General features: G+C 35.6%; 1 protein-coding gene across 8 annotated transcripts in view; it reads left to right on the top strand.

Moving 5' to 3' along the window:
* LOC105468132 (tRNA-yW synthesizing protein 5) overlaps nucleotides 1–23,313 on the top strand; it is a 28,609-nt gene that overhangs the window by 3,513 nt on the left and 1,783 nt on the right. For 2 of the 8 annotated variants that reach the window (XM_011718161.3, XM_071073144.1), the window contains exons 2-9: nucleotides 3,504–3,639; nucleotides 8,107–8,176; nucleotides 10,911–10,977; nucleotides 11,498–11,542; nucleotides 12,561–12,698; nucleotides 15,124–15,211; nucleotides 15,575–15,691; nucleotides 18,295–22,698. In XM_011718161.3, the coding sequence (XP_011716463.1) occupies nucleotides 3,504–3,639; nucleotides 8,107–8,176; nucleotides 10,911–10,977; nucleotides 11,498–11,542; nucleotides 12,561–12,698; nucleotides 15,124–15,211; nucleotides 15,575–15,691; nucleotides 18,295–18,551 (918 nt within the window). In that variant the 3' untranslated portion in view covers nucleotides 18,552–22,698. Of the gene's footprint in view, nucleotides 1–3,503; nucleotides 3,659–8,106; nucleotides 8,177–10,910; nucleotides 10,978–11,497; nucleotides 11,543–12,560; nucleotides 12,699–15,123; nucleotides 15,212–15,574; nucleotides 15,692–18,294; nucleotides 22,699–23,313 lie in introns of those variants that run through there. The other 6 variants (XM_011718165.3, XM_011718166.3, XM_011718163.3 and 3 more) reach the window with 5 other exon arrangements.

Genomic DNA, 23,313 nt, shown 5'->3' with positions numbered 1-23,313 from the left:
CTCTTTTGGCATGTCTAACTATGTTTACTTTATGACCCAGTAATTCCTCATTTAGGAATTTATTCTGGAGATATAGCTCCAAAAATGTGTAAATATTTACATAGTGTTACTGCACTTGCAAATTATTGGAAATAACCTAAATGCCTATGCAGGCAAGAATAGTTGAATAAATTATGGCCCATTTACACTGAGGTATACTAAGATGTAAAAAAGAATAAAGGCGATATCTGAACTGATAGTGGTGATTTCTAGGATATATTTATGAAGTTTTTAAAAAGCACATAACGAAAGAAAATATATAGTAAGCTACTATCTATGTAAAAAAGGGAAGAGATAATGAAATACATGTTTTTAATCACTTTGCAAAAAAGAAATAAAGGAATGATAAGCCAAAAATTAATGAGATGGTTATGCATAGGGGATGTGTGAGTATGAGATGGAAGAATGTGGATGGGGTGACTTTTATATAGTTTTGATTTGGGTAATCACGTTAATGTTTTACATTCTAAAGTCATAATAATAAAATCAACAAGGATGGAAAAGTTATTTTTTAAAACACCCTAATATAGAATATAAAAAGTAACACATGAACCTATTTAAGTGGGAGAGGGAGAAGTTACCCAAGTCACTTTTTTTAAACACAATACTTTAATTATATGTCCTCAATCTAAGACAGAAAGAACTGAAAACAAACTGAATTCTAGTTAGTACAGTAAAGTCCTCATTTAACATTCTCAGTAGGTTCTTGGAAGCTGCAGCTTTAAGGGAAATGACCTATAATGAAACCAGTTTTACCACAGGCTAATTGATAGAAACAAGATATAAGTTCCAGTGGCATATTTCTGGTCACAAAAACATCACCAAACTTGTAAATAAAGACCCAAAACATTTCTAATCTTAATCATTGAAGTAAATGTGAGCTACATGAACATTTAAGAAGGATTAATAAAAATAAATAATTACTCGATTTTTGGTGAATTGTTATGTGACAGTGGTCATAGTAGTGGTGGGTTAAATCAAGGAATAAATGTTTACAAATGGAAAATTGTAAGGAGCACCTCCTACCACTGAACAGTTCAAAACAAGTATGGCAGGTTCACTGAGTGCTTTCATACTGACTTGTTTATTGTGCACTTGAATGATTATCATATGCTTTACAAATTTTTGTTTTACATACTTTGTATTCACTTCTTCCTTCATTTTCCAACCTGCTTATTCCAGTTCAGGGTCACAGGTGGCCAGAGTTTATCCTGGCAGCTCAGGGCACAAGGTAGGAACCAACCCTGGACAAGATACCATGTCATCTCAGGGCACACACACACATACACGTGCGCACACACACACACACGTGCACTCATTCATGCTGGGACTATTTAGACATGCCAGTGAACCTAATGTGCACATCTTTGGGTTGTGGGAGGAAACCAGAGTACCCAGGGAAGACCCACAGAGATGTGAGGACAATGCAAAAACTCTACTCAGACAGGGGCCCTGGCTAGGAATTGATTTTCTTTTTTTCCTTGTCTGTGTTATAACTTTACTTGAGGACCTGTTGTAGACATGTTTTTTACAGTGGTGTGACCTAACAGTGGCAAAAGCAAATTCTGTGAATTCTTTACTTCCTGTGAATTCTGGGATTTTGCAAGTCATTAAACATTGAGGATAATGGGAACTAGGTTTCCCACGGCTGAAAATCGGAGTTACAAATTCAGTAGATTATAATGAACCTTGAAATGTTTATGGCTCATATGTACACCTGTTAGGTAAATGTGTGTGTGTGCATGTATTATATATATGGACATATATGGAGAGAGAGCTGAACAGAATAGGTATATGCATATATGGGGTATACGTGTAGATATATTTGTGGGATATACATAGACCCTCACATATATCCTAGCTCTGTCCACTCAGAAGAAACCAGAGCTACTTTAAGAAATGACTGATCACAAGGCTGAGCAGAGAAAGTATCAAAGATGTTGGGTCATGTTGTTTTGCCATAATGTAAGGAAGTGCCCCGGTTAAAAAGTCACAAGAAGCATCTTGAAGGGGCTTACTGGCCAAATCTGGGATAATTTGGGTGTCAAAATTATACCACTAGATTATTACCCAGTGAATAAAAAAATTCAGTGGAGAAGTTAGAGCTCATTTCGATATTAGTATGCCAACTAATAAATGTAGAAGAAATGATGGAGTTTAGAAAAATCACTGTTTTTTGTACTCATCGTAGCAAAACATCGTGTGCTACCTGATGTGGCATGCTGAGAAGGCTACACCATTCCTTTTGTGGCACATTCCTTTTCCAAAATGTGTAACTTGAGTCTAATTACGAAGAAACTTGAGATAAACCCAAATTGAAGGGTTTTCTAAAAATAGCTGGCCTATACTCTTCCAAAATGTCAAGGTCATAGAAGATAAAGAGGCTGACGATTAAACATTTCAGATTAAAAGAGACATAGCAACTGAATGCAGTGTGACATCTCAGATTGAATTCTGGGTTAGGAAAAAACGCTAAAGGAAATCATTGGGACAATTAGCAAAATTTGAATATGGACTGTAGATTAGATAATAGTATTATGTCAGTGTTTTGTTTTTTGTTTTTTTGTGTGTGACGGAGTTTCACTCTGTTGCCCAGGCTGGAGTGCAATGGCACGATCTCAGCTCACTGAAACCTCCGTCTCCTAGGTTCAAGCAATTCTTCCACATCAGCCTCCCGAGTAGCTGGGATTACAGACATGCACCACACTTCAATTTTTTTTTTTTTTAATTTTTATTTTTAGTAGAGATGGGATTTCACCATGTTGCCCAGGCTGGTCTCAAACTCCTGACCTCAAGCAATCCACCCTCGGCCTCCCAAAGTGTTGGGATTATAGGCGTGAGCTACTGCGCCCAGCCTACGTCAATGTTAAATATAATTTTGGTAATTATTCTGTGGTTATATAAGAGAATGTCTTTGTTCTCAGAAAATATACTTAAGTTTTTAGAGATAAGGACCATGGTGTCAGCAATTTAACCTTGAAATGGTTCCAGAAAAATTAAATTATGCTTAATTTAATTTCAATTAATGATAATATGTCCTTTTATTGACAGTAAGAACAAATCATAAAGCAAATGTGCAAAATGTTAACAGTTGGTGAATTGGGGTAAAGCGTTTACGGAACTTCTTTGTAGTGTTCTTAAAACTTTTTTATAAGTTTGAAATGACATCAAAATTAAAAGTTACAAAAATATTTGACTATAAAGTACAAATTTTAGTCATTATATATTGATGGTCTTGCAGTTTTGTTTTGTTTTTCTAATCTTAAAATTTTGTTCTAGATATTTCACATGGCCCCTCTTCTTGTTTTAGTGACAACATGAACTGTCAAAAGCTTTGAGGTTGAGCATCTTGGGAGCAAGAGTCAGATCTTACTTGTTTTTTGTCTTCCTGTTGCCAAATACAGCTCTTGATGTGTCGTTGGTTTTCATGAATTTTGTTGTTGTACTTCTTTCCCCACTTACAGAGAAAACCTCTTGTGTTAGAAGGGATTGATTTGGGGCCATGTACAAGCAAATGGACAGTGGATTACCTAAGCCAAGTTGGAGGGAAGAAAGAAGTAAAGATTCATGTTGCTGCAGTTGCACAGATGGACTTCATTAGTAAGAACTTTGTATATAGGTATTTTCTTCTGAGGTTTACTCTGGGGATACAAATAACTTTTTTAAAACTTTTAAAATATTTTTGCATTATTATACAAAGACCATATGGCATTTCATCTTTTGGCTGGTTTGATGTAATCATGGAATAGCTTACTGATTTTTAAAGAGTGGTTTTTAAAAGACAAGAATTCTGAGTTTACATAATTATACAATGACAATTTTTTATTTTATTTTTTATTTTTTTTTGAGACAGAGTTTTACTGGGCCACCCAGGCTGGAGTGCAGGTGCGTGATTTCGGCTCACTGCAACCTCTGCCTCTCGGGTTCAAGTGATACTCCTGCCTCAGCCTCCTGAGTAGCTGGGATTACAGGCACGTGCCACTATGCCCAGCTGACTTTTGTATTTTTAGTAGAGACAGGGTTTCACCATGTTGGCTGGGCTGGTCTCAAACTCTTGGCCTCAAGGCATCCACCTGCCTCAGCCTCCCAAAGTGCTGGGATTACAGGCATGAGCCACCATGCCTGGCCAACAATTTTTTAAATAGGGTATATACCCAATACCTTCTGGAGTCATGGAAGGAAGAGAAAATTTCTGTAACTAGGGTTAGATTTCATACGAAGTTGGATGTGCCGTACTCATTCAATGCTTGATTAATTAGTTGATCCTATCACATTAGTAACTGTTATATAGAATAGGAAATTCTAAAGGCTCGTGTTTTCTTTTTCTGTCCTCTCCAGACAACCAGGACAAGCTATGTTTGGTATAATATTTCATCATCTTAGATAACTTTTAAAAATCATACTTAATTTTCCCTTTTGATAAAATAGTCTTAAGTACCTTTAATTTCTCCCATGATTGTCGTTTTATGCTGTGGAATTTCTTAAAAGTAAATAAGAAATAGTCAAAAGCTGCTGATTGTCTAAAGATGAAAGTTTTAAATGCTGTCATCTTACAGATTTCATTTGCTATTTATTCCCATGAGTTTCATTTAAATTGTTAAATTAAAAACAAACAGCTTTCAAACTCTGAGCATGTGAAGTTCCCAGCAAATTCAGTCTATTGAAAAACCATGTAGTTCACAAGACTTCAATTTAGAGATGAGTTAAACAGAGCTTCTAATGTCCACAGCCATTCCTTTCTCATTAGTTTTCCAAGTTCATATAGCAGCTGCCAAAGCATTGCTCAGTTTTTAATCCTTTGAATAGTCACCATAATGGTTTTAGTTATTAATAGTCCATGAATTGAATTTAATTGCCTTAAGTTTTTCCAAGTGTAGGAACTTTTCATTTTTTATCAAATTAAAAATGCCAGAACGATGAGTGTTTTTCAGCCAGCAGTTAATGATGTTTATTTTCCAGGGAGTCCAATGCCATAACAAATGAGTACTGAAACTTCATCTTGAATTGCCTTGATGTTTTGTCATGTCTTTTTAAACTTTTCAAAACTTGTTTTTGAAGCACATACATTATGTAATAGTTCCTATCGCAGCTTCCGCCAAGCCTTTCACTAGAGCTACTAAAAAGTTGCAAGATTATTTTTTTAGTGCAACAAAAAAAATAGGTTTAGTCATTTTTAGCATTTACCAGGCAGTAGGAAAGAAGGAATGCAACCAGGCCAAAGAGAGACTAGAAAGTAAGAAACCCTGCACACACATATATATTATTATTATCACTTGAAATTGAGGTTGCTTTTATGCTTTATCAAACTTTGGAAGAGTGATACATTAACAAGTATGAACTTTTACTTCTTTCTTCTTGGTAGCGCTCATTGTTCAGAGTCAGGAGAGTATGGACAAAAGAACCTTGTGTGGTCAGAGGATATTGTTGGCATTCTTCTGATCATAGATTTTTTTTTAAAAAAGTCTCATCATGTAAGGTTTGCCACATCTTCCTGTCACATCCTGTAATTCCTGTCATCATCTTGCTCTTGTCTATTGTACTCTCATCAGTTCTGATCTTGATTTTATAAAGCAGCCTTTTCCAAACGGGGAACAAGACAGTGAAGGGCTTTTTTCTTCTTTTTTAAAGTGTTGATGACTACTTGCATGCTGCAGAAGGGTACGTTGTCATTGTTGTTAACCCCACCATCTGTCCTTTGCTGAGCACTTATTATATTCCAGGTACTGTGCCAAGCCATCTAGGTTATATTACTCATTTCAACTGCAGAACAATCTGTGAGGCAGATATTTTTAATAATAATTTCACAGATGAGGAAAGAGAGGTTAAAAATATTAAGTAACTTCTCCAGGATCACATAGCTTGAAGTGACAGAACCCAAGGTGTTTAATTTCCCTGACTCCACGGAGCCCATGATTAAGCCTTCTTTGACATTACCTTCCTTACTGGTGCTGCCAGTCCAGACAAATAGCACTTTAATAACCAATGCCCTTCTTTCTGAAGCATGGATAGGATAGATTTTTAAAAAGCCAAAGAACTTCCCAATTTACATACCTAATTTCTCCCCCATCTGGGCTTAGTAGAAGCTATGACAGGTACCATTACCTAGGAGAGAAGGTTGCTGGTGGCATCCCAGTTCTGCTTCTCTGGGCTGAGCTACTCTGTCTGCTCTTTCAGGGTCACTATTCTGCTCTGTTTTTCTAAAAGTCTTGAAACACTTTTTTGTTCTCCCTAGTAAGAAAGCTAAGCCTGGGTAAATGCAGCAATTATAGTCGTAGCTATGGTCCAGATAAACTTCCCCACTGGCCCAGAAAAAGATGCTTTGAAGAATGAAAGCAAGAAAGAATGAAGGGTATATGGTGAGGTCAGAGATGGGAAACATTGAGTAGGAGAATGCCAAGTAAATTTGTTGATATTAGTCAGACACTATTTATAGTCAAAGAAATCGTACTCTGCATTGGTCTAAGTAGATGGCAGATCCCTCTTTTCTCTCCTGCAGTGCTCACTCTACATAATTACCAGCAGTGGCCTCAAGTTCAGATTGACATACAGAGCATCCACCAATCCATAACCTGGCTTCAGATTCCCTTACCTTTCTGCAGGAGGATATAAGGCAGGAAACGGCATTCTAGCAGGATAGTATCAGTGGAGTCTTTATACAAATCCAGGGACTGTTTTTTGACTCATCAAGTTACAGCTTAGTTGTAAGGGAATGAGACAATGGAGGTAGTATAGAAACAGCTGAGCTTAGGTAAAACATACGGTCCATAGAAACCAGTAGCTTGAAACACCACATGAACTTAGCTTCTGCTTTCCTCCAAGGACCATACTCAGGAGAGTTGCACTACACATAGGAAAGCCAAATCATCTGCTTCTGAACAAGTATTTGTAGTCCATTTTTAGGCCACCTAGTGCAAACATAATTCATCTATCGGATTATTTTTACAATAAACAGTGTTACCCGATATGACAACTGACATTCTACATTTATCTTTAATTTTTTTGTATTCAACGTAATTCATGGGTTCACACCGTGTTTGTGTTTACCCAGTATGTTTCTGGGAAAACAGTGCAAGGAGAAAGTAAGCTGGCCCAAGGTCATCTTCTCATAGAGAAGGAGAAAGTATTCAACCTTTTCTTTCAACTTTCTCAGTACAGAGTTCAAGTGGGAAGATATTTAGTAGTAAGACTGAAAAGATTACAGCTTTTAATCACAAGTTTGGAGGCAGGAGTGTAGTGGGGGTAGCAGAGGAGAGGCTTTTGAGGACTCATTGTCTTGTTACCTATACCATATCATCTTCATTTACAGGGCAATACTTTTGATTCTAGAGAGTAAAGGGATAGATGCAATCTAGAGTAAGAATATCCTTCTGGCTGAAGAGTGTGATGTAAAGGAAACAAATTTTGGTTCCACAGTGTTCAGCCCTGTTCATCAGGATGGAAGGAGACAGGCATTTGGGCAGAAATTTTGAAGAATAAAAATTGGTCACTTCACTGGAATTCTCCTTGAACTATTCCTCAGAAGCCTTAAAATGATAGAGGGTGGTGCAGCAGGATGAGAGCAGTGTTACTGGCTTCTGTGTTCTGTGATATGCCAAAAGGCAGGAATATGGGGGGTGGTTATCTTCATGGGACCATTTGTGTACTGTCTCTTCCAAAGTAACACTAGTAGTTTGCCCCACTTTTCACAAGATTTGTTTTGCCATGACACTTAAAAATAAGTAGCAATCAGAACCTGAAAGTCTGTATATTTACAAAGGTCATCAGATACCATAGAAACATTTTTCTGTCATAACTTGGAATAGAATATTGACCTATGGAAGGATCCATCTGTACCATAGATTTTGAAATCTTTAATTCCAAAATTTCAGACAACTTAGGTCAAGTAAACATACTGCTCAATAAGTTTTGAAAAGTTAGAATTTCATGTAATAGGTTATAATAAAAATTACAGATATTATAAAACAGGAAATTATATCCAACTCCAACAAGCCTTTATGTATAGTCATTAGATTCTTACTAGTTGATCTGTTATTATTAAGTCCAAGAATTCTTTTGTGTTTATTTCAGAACTTTACCTTTTGACCAGTTGGTCCAGAGGGCAGCTGAAGAGAAGCATAAAGAATTCTTTGTTTCAGAGGTAATTGCTTTTAACATTTTTAAAATTAGGCATTAATATCTATATACTAAATGGATTTCCTTATGAAGGAATAGTATACAAGAGCTATAGCCTTCTCTGATAGACATTCGTAAGATTTGGTTGGATGCATCATAGACTGTAGCTCTGCTATTTATTAGCTCTCAAACTTAGGCCAAATTCTTTTTCTGTACTTCAGTATACTCATCTGTGAAATGGGGGAAATAATAGTACCTATTTTATAAAGTGTTTGTGAGGATTAACTAAATAAAATCAGTAAAATACTTAGCAGTGCCTGATGTGTGGAAATTACTCATTAAATGTTAGCTATTAATGTTACATCCTTTTAAAATGCTTTGGTCTGATATGTCAACTTCAAATGCTAATGGAAAACTTCATTTTCGTATCTATTGACTATTAGACTGTTTCTGTATTCTTATTATCAATGTGATTTCTTTTGTGTATATTTGCTATAATATTTGTTCAGGATTAAATGCGGAAGAATTCTACTTAATTATAGTCTAGCTTTAAATAATTCAATTTAAATACCTTGAGATAAGGCATCAAGGCCTTGTATATAAATATGTTTTTAAAAATTTCCTGTGTTGGCCAGGCACAGTGGCTCACGCCTGTAATCCTAGCACTTTGGGAGACCAAGGCGGGTGGATCACCTGAGATCAGGAGTTCGAGACCAGCCTGACAAATGTGGAGAAACCCCGTCTCTACTAAAAATACAAAATTAGCTGGGCGTGATGGTGCATGCCTGTAATCCCAGCTACTTGGGAGACTGAGGCAGGTGAATCGCTTGAACCCGGGTGGCAGAGGTTGTGGTGAGCTAGATCGCGCCATTGCACTCCAGCCTGGGCAACAAGAGCGTTAATTGTCTCACACACACAAAAAAAATTCACTGTGTTATTCAAAAGCACATTTTAAAAACAAATTGCTTTTTAAGCTTTGAATAAACCTGTTTTCTGCATTTGAGCCAGCTGGGCTGGGCAGTTTGGTTCCAAAAGGTGTTGCATTTTTACAGTCCTCTTGTCAGGTAATAGTTACACTAGATTACCGCTACAATCCCCACAAACTCTGTAGGTCTGTGATTCTGTAGTATAACCAAAATGTCTTTTTAAATTGATTCCATTAGCTACACCTGAGAACTGTTTTATAACTTTATAGCCATGCTTTGAACATGTATATTCAGTTGCCCTTTGGTACTTTCCTGTCTAAGGGTAATCAGTGGTATAGATTTAAATAGCCATGAAATGTGAAGTAAAAGAAATAGACACATGGTAAAAGATTAAAGTCTAAAAATCATGGAAAGTATGTAAACAAGATCAACATGAACTGTCAGTTTGGTCCTCTAGGACGCAGATGCTGAGATGGAATTAGGAGTGCAAAAGGCTTTTTAAATAGGAGAAATACCTGTGAAAGGAAATGGGAGGAAGCAGGATTGGATAAGGGGAAGCCATGAGCTGTAGATACAGATCTGACAGTCTCTGACGGCTCATTGGAACTCCTGAGCAGACTGCCTGTGAGAAAAGTCCTGCATTGGGTGGCAGTGTCTAGGTCTTTTAACAGCTTAAGTCACTGGTTGGGACTACCCCAAGAAGAGCATGACCTAGGTTCCAATCCTGAAGTGGACCTGAAGAAGTTAACAGCTGGTAGCTCTAAGCTAATCACACTCCTTGCAGTTAAGCAGTGAGTTCTTTCCTGAAGGAATTTCTGAGCAATGCACTTCTGTGTCTGCTGCATTAATTTTATTTTTTAAATCTTGAAATGTTAGAACTAGTCAAAAACCCTTAGAATTTTGAAGAACATATTTTGAAACCTATTAGCCAGTAATTTATAGAATCTATGTGATGTAGTGCTAGCTAAAAATAGAAAACACTGAGAGTTCAATTAAAACCTCAATCATCAATTTATGTCTTAAGATAAATATGAAGCTCTTTTGAAGTTTATAATGCTCAGTGTTGGGTGAAAGGCAGAATTCTGAGTTTAGATTGTCCAAGTGCTTGACTTGGTATATCTCACTTCTCTTAACAGTGAATGTTTTATAATTCAAACAGTTCTCTATTTAGGTACTTGGTGAAGGATAAATAATAATTTTTGGCCACGCACAGTGGCGCATGCTTATAATCCCAGCACTCTGGGAGGCCAAGGAAGGAGGATCACTTGAGTCTAGGAGTTCGAGATCAACCTGGACAACATAGCGAGTCTCCTTCTCTACAAATAGTAAAAATAATTAGCTGAACGTCCCAGCTACTTGGGAGGCTGAGGCAGGAGGATTGCCTGAGCCCAGGAGGTTGAGGCTGCAGTGGGTGTGATCGCATCACTGCACACCAGCCTGGGTGACAGAATGAGACCCTGTCTCAAAACAATTAATTAATTAAAAAAAATTAAATCATGATTTTTTTAAACGATCAGTTTAAGTTTATTACAATAAAATTATATTTTTCTAATTCATACAAGAGCTGAATCTTAAGCATTTGGCTTGAGAATTGATAGGCAGGGATAGGCTTAGCTTGATAAAATGCAGCGTTCTCAAGTTTAAAAAAATATATTATTAAAAGCATAAGGTATCTGTTACTGTACATTTGTATTATATTTACTAAGTATTAAGACACTATTAAAATAAGAGTCTAAATAATTTGGAATGTAAAGACTAAATCATTGTAGCTTTAGAGATGGTATGTATATGTTGCCTTTGGAATTTATTCTCCTTATTGTTTTTTGGATCCAGTCACTATCATGAGCAACATATTAAAGACATTTCTTCATATGGCCACCAGAGAGCATTAGTAGAAAGGGTAAGAAAATTGAAGTTTTTTTTTTTTTTCTTTTTTGAAACAAGGTCTTGCTCTGTCAGCCAAGCTGGAGTGTAGTATCATGATCATAGCTCACTGCAGCCTCAGCCTCCCAAGTAGCTGGGACTACAGGCACGCACCACCATGCCCAGCTAATTTTTTGTATTTTTTTGTAGGTGGTGTCTCACTCCAATGTCCAATCTGGTCTTGAGCTCTTGGACTTAAGCTATCTTCCTGCCCTGGCCTCCCAGAGTGCTAGGATTACAGTTGTGACCCCTCGCGCCCAGCGATAATTGAATTTTTTAGAAAACTACTTAACTGGGTCAGATTTTAAGACTTGTTTCCTTCTTTACTTCCTAATATTTTTGAAGTGAAGGTGTTTTTTTTTTTTCATAGTTCTCAGTACATAATTATTTTTTTACTTTTAATTATTATGAATACATGATAGCTGTACGTATCCTAGTATTTTTACATTTAAAAAGGTAAAATATTGCTGATGTTATTTTTCTTTGGGATGTTTAAGGATGAGAAATACTACTTACGGTCACTTGGAGAAGACCCTAGAAAGGTAAGAATTCTAAATGTAAAACAGTTCCCTAAAATCTAAATGGTCGTATATATGTTAACTGGCAACACTGTAATTTTTATACTTACTGCCTGACATATTCCCTGTTCTGTCCTTTTCCATTCTTTTCCCAGTGTTTTGTGCCCCTGAATAAGAAGTAAGATGATTAAAAATTGATTACTTAGTATTCAGGTAGGCCTGTAGAATCTTAGTGTTTAGTCATCTAATCTCTATATAATAAGAAATCTCTTCTACTGTATATTTTATATGTGGCGACTCAGTTAATAAAATATTAATTTGAAATAATTATTAGAATCCTGAATAGTTCATTGTATAAGTTTATAAGTTTTAACATGTATTCAGAGTCAAATTAGTATGGCTGCCATATTAAGGAGTAGTCCCTAAAATGATCAAATAAGATTATTTTTTCCATTTATGTCACCATTTAGTTGTTTACCCTCTCTTTTAGTCCCCTCCCTCAGTAGAATTCACAGGTTTTGTGTAGGTGATGACTAGTAATGTTAGTTCAAGGTGTTGACTCCTGAATATTAGAGTGAATGACAATTGTGTAATTCTTGCTTAAAGTAGAAAGAACCTTTCTATTATTGAAGCATATTGAGCTTAACAGTAGTGATACTATTAAATCTGCAATCTTGTTACACAGCCTGGTATTTTTTCATTTGAAAGATCATATATCGGCCAGGCAAGGCGGCCTCATGCCTGTAATCCCAGCCCTTTGGGAGGCTGAGGCGGGTGGATCACCTGGGGTCAGGAGTTCGAAACCAGCCTGGCCAACATGGGAAATCCTGTTTCCACTAAAAATACAAAAATTAGCTGGGTGTGGTAGGAGGTGCCTATAATCTCATCTACTTGGGGGGGAGAGAGAGAGAGAGAGATCCTGTATTGGCACATGGTCACATCATAGTATTTTAAAGCAGTGAACAAAGTTTGCTTGCCCCAGTCTGCCTTAATATCATAGGGTCTAATGTGATGTTTTCTTTTTATGTTTCTGTAAATGCAGGATGTTGCAGATATCAGAAAGCAGTTTCCTTTGTTGAAAGAAGATATTAAGTTTCCAGAATTCTTCAAAGAGGAACAATTCTTTTCCAGTGTTTTTCGAATTAGTTCACCAGGATTACAACTATGGACTCATTATGATGTATGCTACATAAATGAGAAATTTAAAGCTACAATAGATCTTTTGCATTATAGATTTAACAGTCAGTTTCAACTTCCTATAGGTTATCCTAAAGATCTGTGTAATTCACTGAAACATGACTTTTGAAAATAGGTGCTGTGCATAGCAGTGATAGAGGAATGAATTATTTTGCTAATGGCAAAATAATTGGTTCCTCACATTTGTATTTCCCTGTGGTCCTATTCTTGATTCATCATCATATATATACCAAGTTTTATGAAGTGATTTTTTTTTCCATATGAAAAATGGCCACCAGATAATGGGGGAAACTATTGGAAAAAGCGGTAAGCTTGTAATATGAGGAGGTATAAATGATACACATGACTCTGGCCACCCAGAGATCCATAACTCTCTGGGTCATCCAGAGTTATGTTATTCAGGAAAAAGGCTGAAGCTTGTTGAGTCATTACCAATTGTAAGAATTTGGGGATGTCTGAAGATCTTAGGATATATATATATATATATATATATATATATATATATATATGCCTTGAGAATATCAAATATCTGCTGTATTTGTAGGGCGGCAAAAATGTGTACAATATTGATATTGATCAGCCGGGCGCGGTGGCTCATGCCTGTAATTCCATCACTTTGGGAGACCAAGGCGGGCAGATTACGAGGTCAGATCGAGACCATCCTGGCTAACACGGTGAAACCCCGTCTCTACTAAAAATTTTAAAAATTAGCTGGGCGTCGTGGCAGGCATCTGTGGTCCCACTTACTCCGGGGGCTGAGGCAGGAGAATGGCGTAAATCCAGGAGATGGAGCTTGCAGTGAGCTGATGGCGCCATTGCACTCCAGCCTGGGCGACAGAGTGAGATTCTGTCTCAAAAAAAAAAATTTTTATCTTGATTATTTGTGGTGTTATTTTGTTTGCTTAAGTTTATATACACATCTATAAGCATTTTAAAAACATTAAAAATACTAGTATGGTATATAGTTTGGTGTTGGGAAGTAGAGAAACTTAAGGAAGGTAAAGGAATATCTAACAAGTTTCCAAAGAAAAAAAAATTTTAAGTTATAAATCACACTATAACATTTTATACATGTGTTTTATAATTAAGTTGAGACCCTCTTGGGAGGATTTTACCATAGTCAGTAAATCTGTAATTAAATGAAATAGACATAAACTCTTAGCATATTTTGCAGTTTTATATGAATAATATGAGAAAATCATGTGGTAATACATTTTAACTATATTCTATGATGATGATGATGCTGATGATGCTGATGATTGTTGTTTTTTGAGACAGAGTCTTGCTCTTTCACCCAGGCTGGAGCGCAGTGGCACGATCCCAGCTCACTGCAACCAGTCCCTTGCAGGTTCAAGCGATTCTCATATCTCAGCTACCTGGATAGCTAGGATTACAGGCATGCACAACCACACCCATCTAATTTTATTTATTTTTAGTATAGATGGGTTTTTGCGATGTTGGCCAGGCTGGTCTCGAACTCCTGACTTCAAGTTATCCGCCCACTTCGACCTCCCAAAGTACTAGGATTACAGGCGTGAGCCACCGCACCCAGCCTCTATGATTATGTTTTAAATTTTGAGTAGTATCCTTTTACATAAATTATAGTAGAATATAATATATAAAGGTTTTATTATAAAATTAAGTCAGAGGAACGCTAAGTAAAGGGTTAGTACTAAAAGGAAGAATGCTTAGGTAGAAGTAAAAAATCATGAATATATCTTGCTTAGTGTTTATCTTAAATCCTTAGCTGAGAATTATGTGGCTCTGCCTTTAACATTTTTTCACAATCTATACCAAGAAAGTATACCATTACATTCATGGGAAAAGATTGCTCCAATAATAAATATATTAAGAAAATCTGTCATAAATCATACTGTTTGCAGAAAAGAAAAAAAAGAAAATCTGTGAGATTATATTCCTATAGAAATAATTTGAAAATCAAGATACCTGTAATGAAATTATGGATGAACATATGTAAAGAGTGTAGCAGTGGTTGCAGCAGTACCTTGTATTTTCCTAGCATCTGATTTTTCTAAGTGCTTTTACTCTGTTGTCTAATTTTGGGCTGATAGCATTGCTTAACAGATAGTAAATATTCACCAAGGGGAGCCTTAAATAGGCTTAACTATGCTGTCAGTTAATAGTGAGGCAAAGGCAAATCGTTTTCTGACTCCACATTTTCTAATTTGCCAAATCTTCCCATTTTAGGGCAGTACTCCAGAAATGTCTTTAAGGCCCAGTTGTTTATAGAATACAAATGTTTTTATTGTTAGGTAACTGTAAGAGTTAAGTAAAATAAGTCAAGTCTCATTAAAGGATCGGGTTTGCAGTTAAAGTTTAGAATGCCATTGGTTCTATTTATTTGAATTTTAGATAATGATTACCCATAAGCTTTTATTGGTCTTCAGGTAATGGATAATTTGTTAATACAAGTGACAGGAAAAAAGCGTGTTGTACTCTTCAGTCCTCGAGATGCCCAGTATTTATATTTAAAAGGTATGGGATTTTTCTTTAAGTTTATATTTCTGAAGTCTGTTCAGTTACTCTTTTTGAGAAATCTCTTGATTCTTATAGGAAAAGAACACTTCAGGACTTAATTGTAATTGTATTTGTGTATATATGTAATAACAGGTTCAAATTTGACATTATCTTAATTATATTACATGGGTATCGTCATCAGAATTAAAGAATGAGTCATTGAAAATTGTCTTAGGTGTCAGTAGCATAGTAATTCTCACAGTGTGGGTACAGTAAGTAACTGGATAGAAAAGAATAAATTTTCAAATTTATATTTGTGATTACTTTTTTTAAAATGCTAACTTTGCTGAATCTATATTATCCCTTTTTGGAATTTTTTAGGTACTAAATCAGAAGTACTGAATATAGATAACCCAGACTTGGCTAAATATCCACTTTTTTCCAAGGCTAGAAGATATGAATGTTCCCTTGAAGCTGGTGATGTATTATTCATTCCTGGTAAGACTTCTAGACCTCACTAATGTGCTATTTATAAAATGTGTACTCTGTCACTCATCCTTCATGTGATTTTTTTTTTTTTTTTTTTTAGTACAAACATATATTTGTTATATGTATCTGGTCCTATACGAGATGATTTTTTGACAAAACTCTGTGTGTGTGTGTGTGTGTGTGTGTGTGTGTGTGTGTGTGTGTGTGTGTGTGTTTAAAGCAGGCCTAGGCAAACTTATAAAACAGTCCTTGCACTTTTGGCCTATAAATTAACAGGTCTTGCACTTTTGGCCTCAAGCAATCCTCCCACCCTGAACTTTGGGAGGCTAAGGTGGGAGGATTGCTTGAGGCCAAAAGTGCAAGACCAGCATGGGCAACATAGCGAGACCCTGTCTCTACAAATATAAATAAATAAATTTAGTCAGGCATGGTGGTGTGCATCTGTAAGTCCCAGCTGCTCAGGAGGCTGAGGCAGAAGGATCTCTTGGGCCCAGGAGGTTGAGGTTGAGGAGGCTGATGCCATGGCATCATGGAATCACTATACTCCACCCTGAGCAACAGAACAAGACCCTGTGTCTAAATAAACTAAATTAACAGTCTTGCTTTCAAGGGCAACCTATAAAAATAATACTATACTCTAAACTATTTTACTAAGTGACATCAAGTAAGACACTTTTTTTATGGCTTTTTTTTTCATTATTATTATTTTCCAGGTAAGACACTTTATATCTGGGAAAACATTATACTGGTTGGTTTAAAAAAAATTTTTTTTAAATAATATTATACTCTATTTTATTAAATGACATCAAGTAAGACACTTTATATCTGGGAAAAGCTTATACTGATTGGTTTTGTAAATTATTTTATTTTTAAAATATTTCTGTATTTTAGAACTTTGTCACTTAAATATTTACCAAAAAAAAAGATAAATATCTTTCAAGGCCAAAACAGATGAAAGATTTCATTAAATATTAAAATGTTATAATCTCAACACCTGTAGTATCATTTGTGTACATTATTTTTCTATACAGTCTGGATTTGTGTCACTTAATTTCCTTGTTCAATTAATAGGCATTAGTTTGAAAGTCCATAAAGTTCAACACAACAAGGTAATTAACATCTGTAATTAGTACTTAAAAGTGAACTCTTGAAGATTATAAAAGTCGTAATTAAAATTAAAGGGATATGTTAACAAATTCTATTTATAATTATAGTTCCATATTTAAATTAATATATTAAGAATCATTAATACTTCTTTTCATTGATAAAAATAATATTAATAAAGATAGATATTTGATTATTTCATTTGAGACTAGATAAATTCCTTGAAGACAAAGAACTATGTTTTGTTCATCTTTGTCTTCCCCAAAATGGCCTGATATAATATAATGGTTTTCATATAATCATTTATAAAAATTTGATTGACTTTTTATTCTTATTTTCATTGAAAGCAACCCATGTATTAGTCTTCAAATCCATTGCCATCTTTTAAATTTACATTTTTGGTTTTTGTATCTCGGGAGCATGATTAAGGTCTATGTAGTTTTCCCTTATTCTTCATACAATTGTTTTAAGAAAAAAAAAAATAGAAATACTGAACATTTGCATATATTTTTAAACAAAAGCAAAATTCCTATCTTTGGGTTTAAATTCAACTGAATGGTTAGCATTTTCTTCCTATTATATTGAATAAGGGAAAAAAAGATTCTGAAAGAAAGTGTAGTTAAGATTAAAACCATGTTTGAAAATTAGTTTTCCAAATCAAAATATGTTAAGCTTTTGTTTTTCCTTAAACACTCTTAGAATAAGTTTCTAAAATTTAAATCTCCCTTTCACAGGATTAAAAGGGTTTTTTCGTGATTAGTGTTCCATCTTTGTTATATTGTGGTATTGCTAGTATTCCTCTAGCACCTATATTCTGAAAATGTTTAGATTCACTTGAAAATAAAGTAGTAAACTTCCCAGTAAAAGGAAAAAAATTAATTAGGTATATAATAAAGTTTACTCATCATTTCCACCACCAAAATATTTGCTATAGTGTTGTATACTATTTACAAAGGAGCTGAAGGAAATATAAGACGATTATAATTGCATTCAAAATATAAAACGAGGAGGCTATAATGAATACGAATGTAAGCAAGTTAGAAAACCAAATTGCAGCTTGAACAGGAAGTCTTTAGGGACAAAAGTATTATAATGAATCAGAAAAGGTCAAAGATACTCCTCAAGTAATTGAAATGTTCTGTGTACCAAAAAATAAACACTTTGATGTGGTTCCATGACTCAGGAAGTATAAACAAGTAAAACACAGCCCTAGATTAGAGAACTGCAAAACAAATATATCTTTATTATGTCTTTCAAGTTTAAAGGAAAAATTGCTATTTCTAAAGGTTTTAAAAGTAAGGGTTGTGCTATTGACACTTTAAATTTGTTGGCAATTCATAAAAGTTAAAATGTTTCTGTTAAAAGCCTGGAGTGTGCTAACGAAGGGATCTGGTTACAAGAATTATTTCTTACATTGGCTATATGCAATTCGTGATATTTCACTGACATTTTGGGTTTTTTTTTAACTGTAGGTTTTATTTTTAACTTGTTTTTTAAACTTTCTCCAGCTTTATGGTTCCATAATGTAATTTCTGAAGAGTTTGGAGTGGGAGTGAATATCTTTTGGAAGCACCTTCCATCTGAATGCTATGATAAGACAGATACCTATGGAAACAAAGATCCTACAGCAGCATCAAGAGCTGCACAAATTTTGGACAGAGCCTTGAAAACACTGGCCGAATTACCAGAGGAATATAGGGACTTCTATGCACGACGAATGGTCCTACACATTCAAGACAAAGCCTACAGCAAGAACTCTGAGTAAATAATGAAGTGAATGCAATGTACATCAACACTTTAGTAAGGTATAACGATATAAATTATTTTGTTAAAATAGGAAAGATACATCAGATTTACAGATTATGTAAGTATGAAGGGGTATTTGTGTGCATTCTACTTGATACAGATTGTTATAATTAAAGAATGCTATGCTCGGACCACTATTTAACATTCAGATGCTGACCACTAAAAGTCCAACTTAAAATGACTTAAAAACAGTAAGAAAATATATTGAATCACAATACATGAAATCTAGTGACAGAATGGGCTGCAGTGTTTCTGATCCAGTGATTCAGTAATGTCATCAAGAACCTTGGGAGCCCGTCTCCACACCCCACCCCCTTTTCAACCACAACATTGGCATCATCCTAAGGCTGGCTACCCTCGTGGTCATGGGATGATTGCCAGTAGCAGTTGGAGCCTTGTGCATCTTCATTTACATGCAGCGGAAGAGTCAGGCTGGATTCCAGGGGCCCCGTCCTAATATGAGAAAGCTTTCCCAGAATTCATTTTCCATATCCTTAGGTCTCATTGCTCTAAAGTAACTTAGACCTGTCCATCCCTAAGCCAGTCACTGGCAAAGAGTCTGGAATAACCTTTACGGCAGTCAGGTCCACTGGAGCTGAGAGTAGAAGTGGAGACCACATGAGGGATATATGGGGGCAGAAAGGATAGTTTTTTTTAAAATCTTGGTTCTGATAGGAAAAACATGAGCAACCAACAATATTTATTACATTTGCCTAGAAGCAGAATTTTTTGAGGAACTTTAAAAAATGTACAGATACCTAGGTCCCAACTTTGTAGACGGATTCGTGTTTGGGATTTGGTATAGGAACTTAGTAGACCTCATAGGGTGTTTTGATGCATAATCAGAGCTGAGATCAACTGAACTTGATGATAGTGACTTGGATTATTAGTTTTGTGATTAGTCCAAAACAAATGTTTAATCTGATCTTGACTTTTCTTGCCACCCAGTATGTCAGGTCTGTCTTTTTTTTGGTTTTCGAGTGTTAGAAAATAAATGTTTTAATTTATACTTATGTCTAAACCTTAGCCTAATTAAAGATTTCCCAACTTTTTTCTCCACTTATCCCTTTTTTAAAAGAAAAAATTACTTAAAGAATGAATAAATGAGATCCTAAAAGTGTTGTCATTGAAGACAGTGAGCCATTGTGTGTGGATCTCTGCTTTTCTTTTTGTACCTAGTAATTATATTGCAGTGTCATTGAAGACCAGATAATCTTCGCTGAACATAAATGTGTTCATCTAAAGCAATCTCTTAGTACATCAATTTGGTGCATTTTAATTAGAGAAAATCATTTTCTCTATTGAAGAGAATCCATCCACTCATGTCCTATAAATTATAGTAAATAAGAAAGGAAAAGCATATAAAACATTCTGAATTTCCTAGGTGTCTTTGGAAACAGGTCAAGTTACTCAGGTGAATAAAAGTGAAAAAAGTCTTGTCAGAAAAGGAGTGATTATATTAGGCAAATTTAATTACCACATTTTGATCTTCATTACTTTAAGCAAAGCAAAGAACTTCTTTAATGATTCCTTGTCCTTCAGTAAGGAAAAAGACAAAACTCTCCTTAGTTTACACAGTATTTATGGTTTTTAATAAATCTTGTTTTTATCTTAACCAGCAAGATAATTGATACAAAGTATAAATCCAGTCATGTAGAAAACTTGGAAGTATCAATAAAACAGTCTGTGCACTGAATATTCATCTTAATTGATTGTTTAATGGAGAAGCAAACTGTATGGCCTGAGACAAAATAACATTTATCTATGAACCTTATTTTCCTCATCTTTAAAACAGAACTACAAAAATGCAGATAGATAGTTCAAGGGCAGGCACATAGTTGATGACTGGTGCTAGTTCTTCTATTTAATTATATTCTTTCTTTGCTGAGAGATTTGAGGTAGCTCTTGTTGCAGTATTAATTTTTATTTAGAAAGTTAGAGAACTTTCCTTTGGGATGTTTTAAAATTATTTCCCTGGTCATAATTTTTAATATTAGGGTCTGTTTATTTCAAATACAAAATAATCTTTTTTTCCTACTGGGTTAACCAAATGAGATGTTTGTTTTTAACGTATAAAATATTATACAGTGTATGTTAGCGCAACTTCTCAGGATTTCTGAATCTTAGAACTTTTTTATTGAAAGAGATCTTAGAAGCCATCTAACCAACCCAGATTGCTTAATGATTGTCTGGGCTCACATAGCTATGGGTGATAGAAACTGGGATTAGTTGTGAGCAGTAACTCTCCATTCTTTCTCCCTAATGTGCAGCACCTCTCCAGTACTTCTGAATAGATTACACAGCTTTTCTTTGACTAGTCTGGGGGCTTGACCTGATGCAAAATGGAATTTTTTTCCTCTGCCAACAAAATTTCTCACAGCACTGCTTGCTACACAGACAAGATTCAAAATAAAAGTAATGATGGGTCAGGTGCGGTGGCTCATGCCTGTGTAATCCCAGCACTTTGGGAGGCCAAGGCGGGCAGATCACGAGGTCAGGAGATCAAGACCATCCTGGCCAACATGGTGAAACTCCATCTCTACTAATAATACAAGAATTAAATATGTTACATGAAAAACATATTTGAAACTGTACTGTCATTTGTGTAAAACAAGGTACGTGGTGTGTGAACACCTTATTTGCATATGCATATAATTATCTCTAAGGATGCACAAGAAACCAGTGATAGTTACGCCTCTAAGAAGAGGTTCAACTAGGTGGGCCGATTGGAATCTGCAGTTTTGTATTATTTGGACTTTTGTTTACATTATCCTTTCAAAATACGTTGTAAAAACACTATATGCATTGAGGTGGGCGCATCATCTGAACTCGAGTTCGAGACCAGCCTGGGCAATGTGGCGAATCTTTGTCTCTACTAAAAATACAAAAAATTAGCCGGGTGTGGTGGTGTGCGCCTGTAGTCCCAGCTACTCAGGAGGCTAAGATAGGAGGATCACTTGAGCCTGGGAGGTGCAGGTTGCAGTGAGCTGGAATTGTGCTACTGCACTCCAGCGTGGGTGACAGAGTAAGACCCTGTCTCAAAAAAAAAAAAAAAAAGACTATATGCAGAGCTGGGAGTGGTGGTCCACACCTGTAGTCCCAGCAACTTGGGAGGCTGAGGCAGGAGGAGCACTTGAAACCAGGAGTTCAAGTTCTTCTGTCTCAAAACAAAACTTAGCAGAGTATAATTATTAGCATTTCCATAATATTATTTGTCTTGGTATTTGAATACATTAGAATTCTATTTGTTCTGTAATTAATTTCTAACTCACTTTGATGAAATACCAAGTCAAAGGAAACAAAGTCAACAAAACTTACTTTGTATCCTTCATCCTTTTGAACAGCAGCTATGTGAACATTTGGAAAGAACCTTAGTAAGGCGGCTTTTCTATCACCTATAAAAAGTTGCCAACAGACATCAAAGGAGTTGACAAAAAAAAAAAAATGCAGGAAGCTGGAAGGCAGGCCTGGATGGAATTGGAACTGCGCTGCTGTGACTCCTTTCCCCAGTGCTAAAAAATAGATGTAGTCAGGAGGAACTAACATAGATTGGCAGTCACCCATGCATCTCTGGTGTTACCTTAGTCTTGTTTCAAGCATACAAGCCACAAGTTTTTGGGTGTCTTAAACATACCTAAGTTGTAGTCCTCTCTTTTTTTTTAACTATAACTTCTAGGGTACATGTGCACAACGTGCAGGTTTGTTACATATGTATACATGTGCCATTTTGGTGTGCTGTACCCGTTAACTTGTCATTTACATTAGGTGTATCTCCTAATGTTATCCCTACCCCCTCTGCCCACCCCACGACAGGCCCCAGTGTGTGATGTAGTCTTTTTAAGTTCCATTAAACAGGATACTAAAATGACCTTTTTTGGTGACTCTGCCTGGCTCTACCACTAACTGGCTTAAAAGCTGCTGGGTCTCTGCCTTTGTAAAGAGCACATGAGTTTACAGATGAGGTCTGTCTATATCTCCTCTTATGTTTGTTTCTCTTAAAGACCTTCAAGTGAAATAAAACAAAATAGCTCTTTTATGAATACTACCTTTTGTTTTGTATTTTACCTCATAAGCTTTAATGTATTAAAAACATTTCTATACCAACATGCTGGGACTTTGTATTGTCTGTCCTATATCCTTATTGCCTACCCTCCTTGACCTTGGTGGTTACTTAGATTACATGAATGAAATGAAAAATAGATTACACCATACCCTAACCAAGTCTTGTAAGAAGCTAAAGGACTACAGAACTACAGATCACTGAGATGATTAGCACCAAAAGGAGAAAAGGATGAACTTGTTAGAGGTTTTGTTCTCTATGAAATCCAATAAAAGAAGTGGATATAGTGCAAATTTTTATGGAGCAATTTTAAAGGGAGAAGATATGTATTTGTACAAAAAAGGTTCAAAGTTGCTCATTTGAAAAGACATGGAGGATAATGAAAAGACATAGGAGTAAGTCCTCACTTAATGTGCACAAGTTCTTAAGAAACTGTGACTTTAAACAAAAGGACAAACAGCAGGTCCTCAACATTTTGTTCATTGTCATCTAGTTAAAACAATGAGAAAAAAAATTAGTTTTGTTATATTGCTTCAAGTCCCAGTTTCCAAGAACCTACTGATATGTTAAGTGAGGACTTACTATATACAAACCCAACCTAGCAGGGTAAACAGAAATGGCTTCCTTTTAAATAATCTGAAGTTTTAACAATGCTAATAAT

This window comes from Macaca nemestrina, chromosome 11 (assembly GCF_043159975.1).
Source record: "Macaca nemestrina isolate mMacNem1 chromosome 11, mMacNem.hap1, whole genome shotgun sequence".
NCBI lineage: Eukaryota > Metazoa > Chordata > Mammalia > Primates > Cercopithecidae > Macaca > Macaca nemestrina.
The sequence above is the reverse complement of the archived record's forward strand: the minus strand, read 5'-3'. Positions and strand labels throughout refer to the sequence as shown.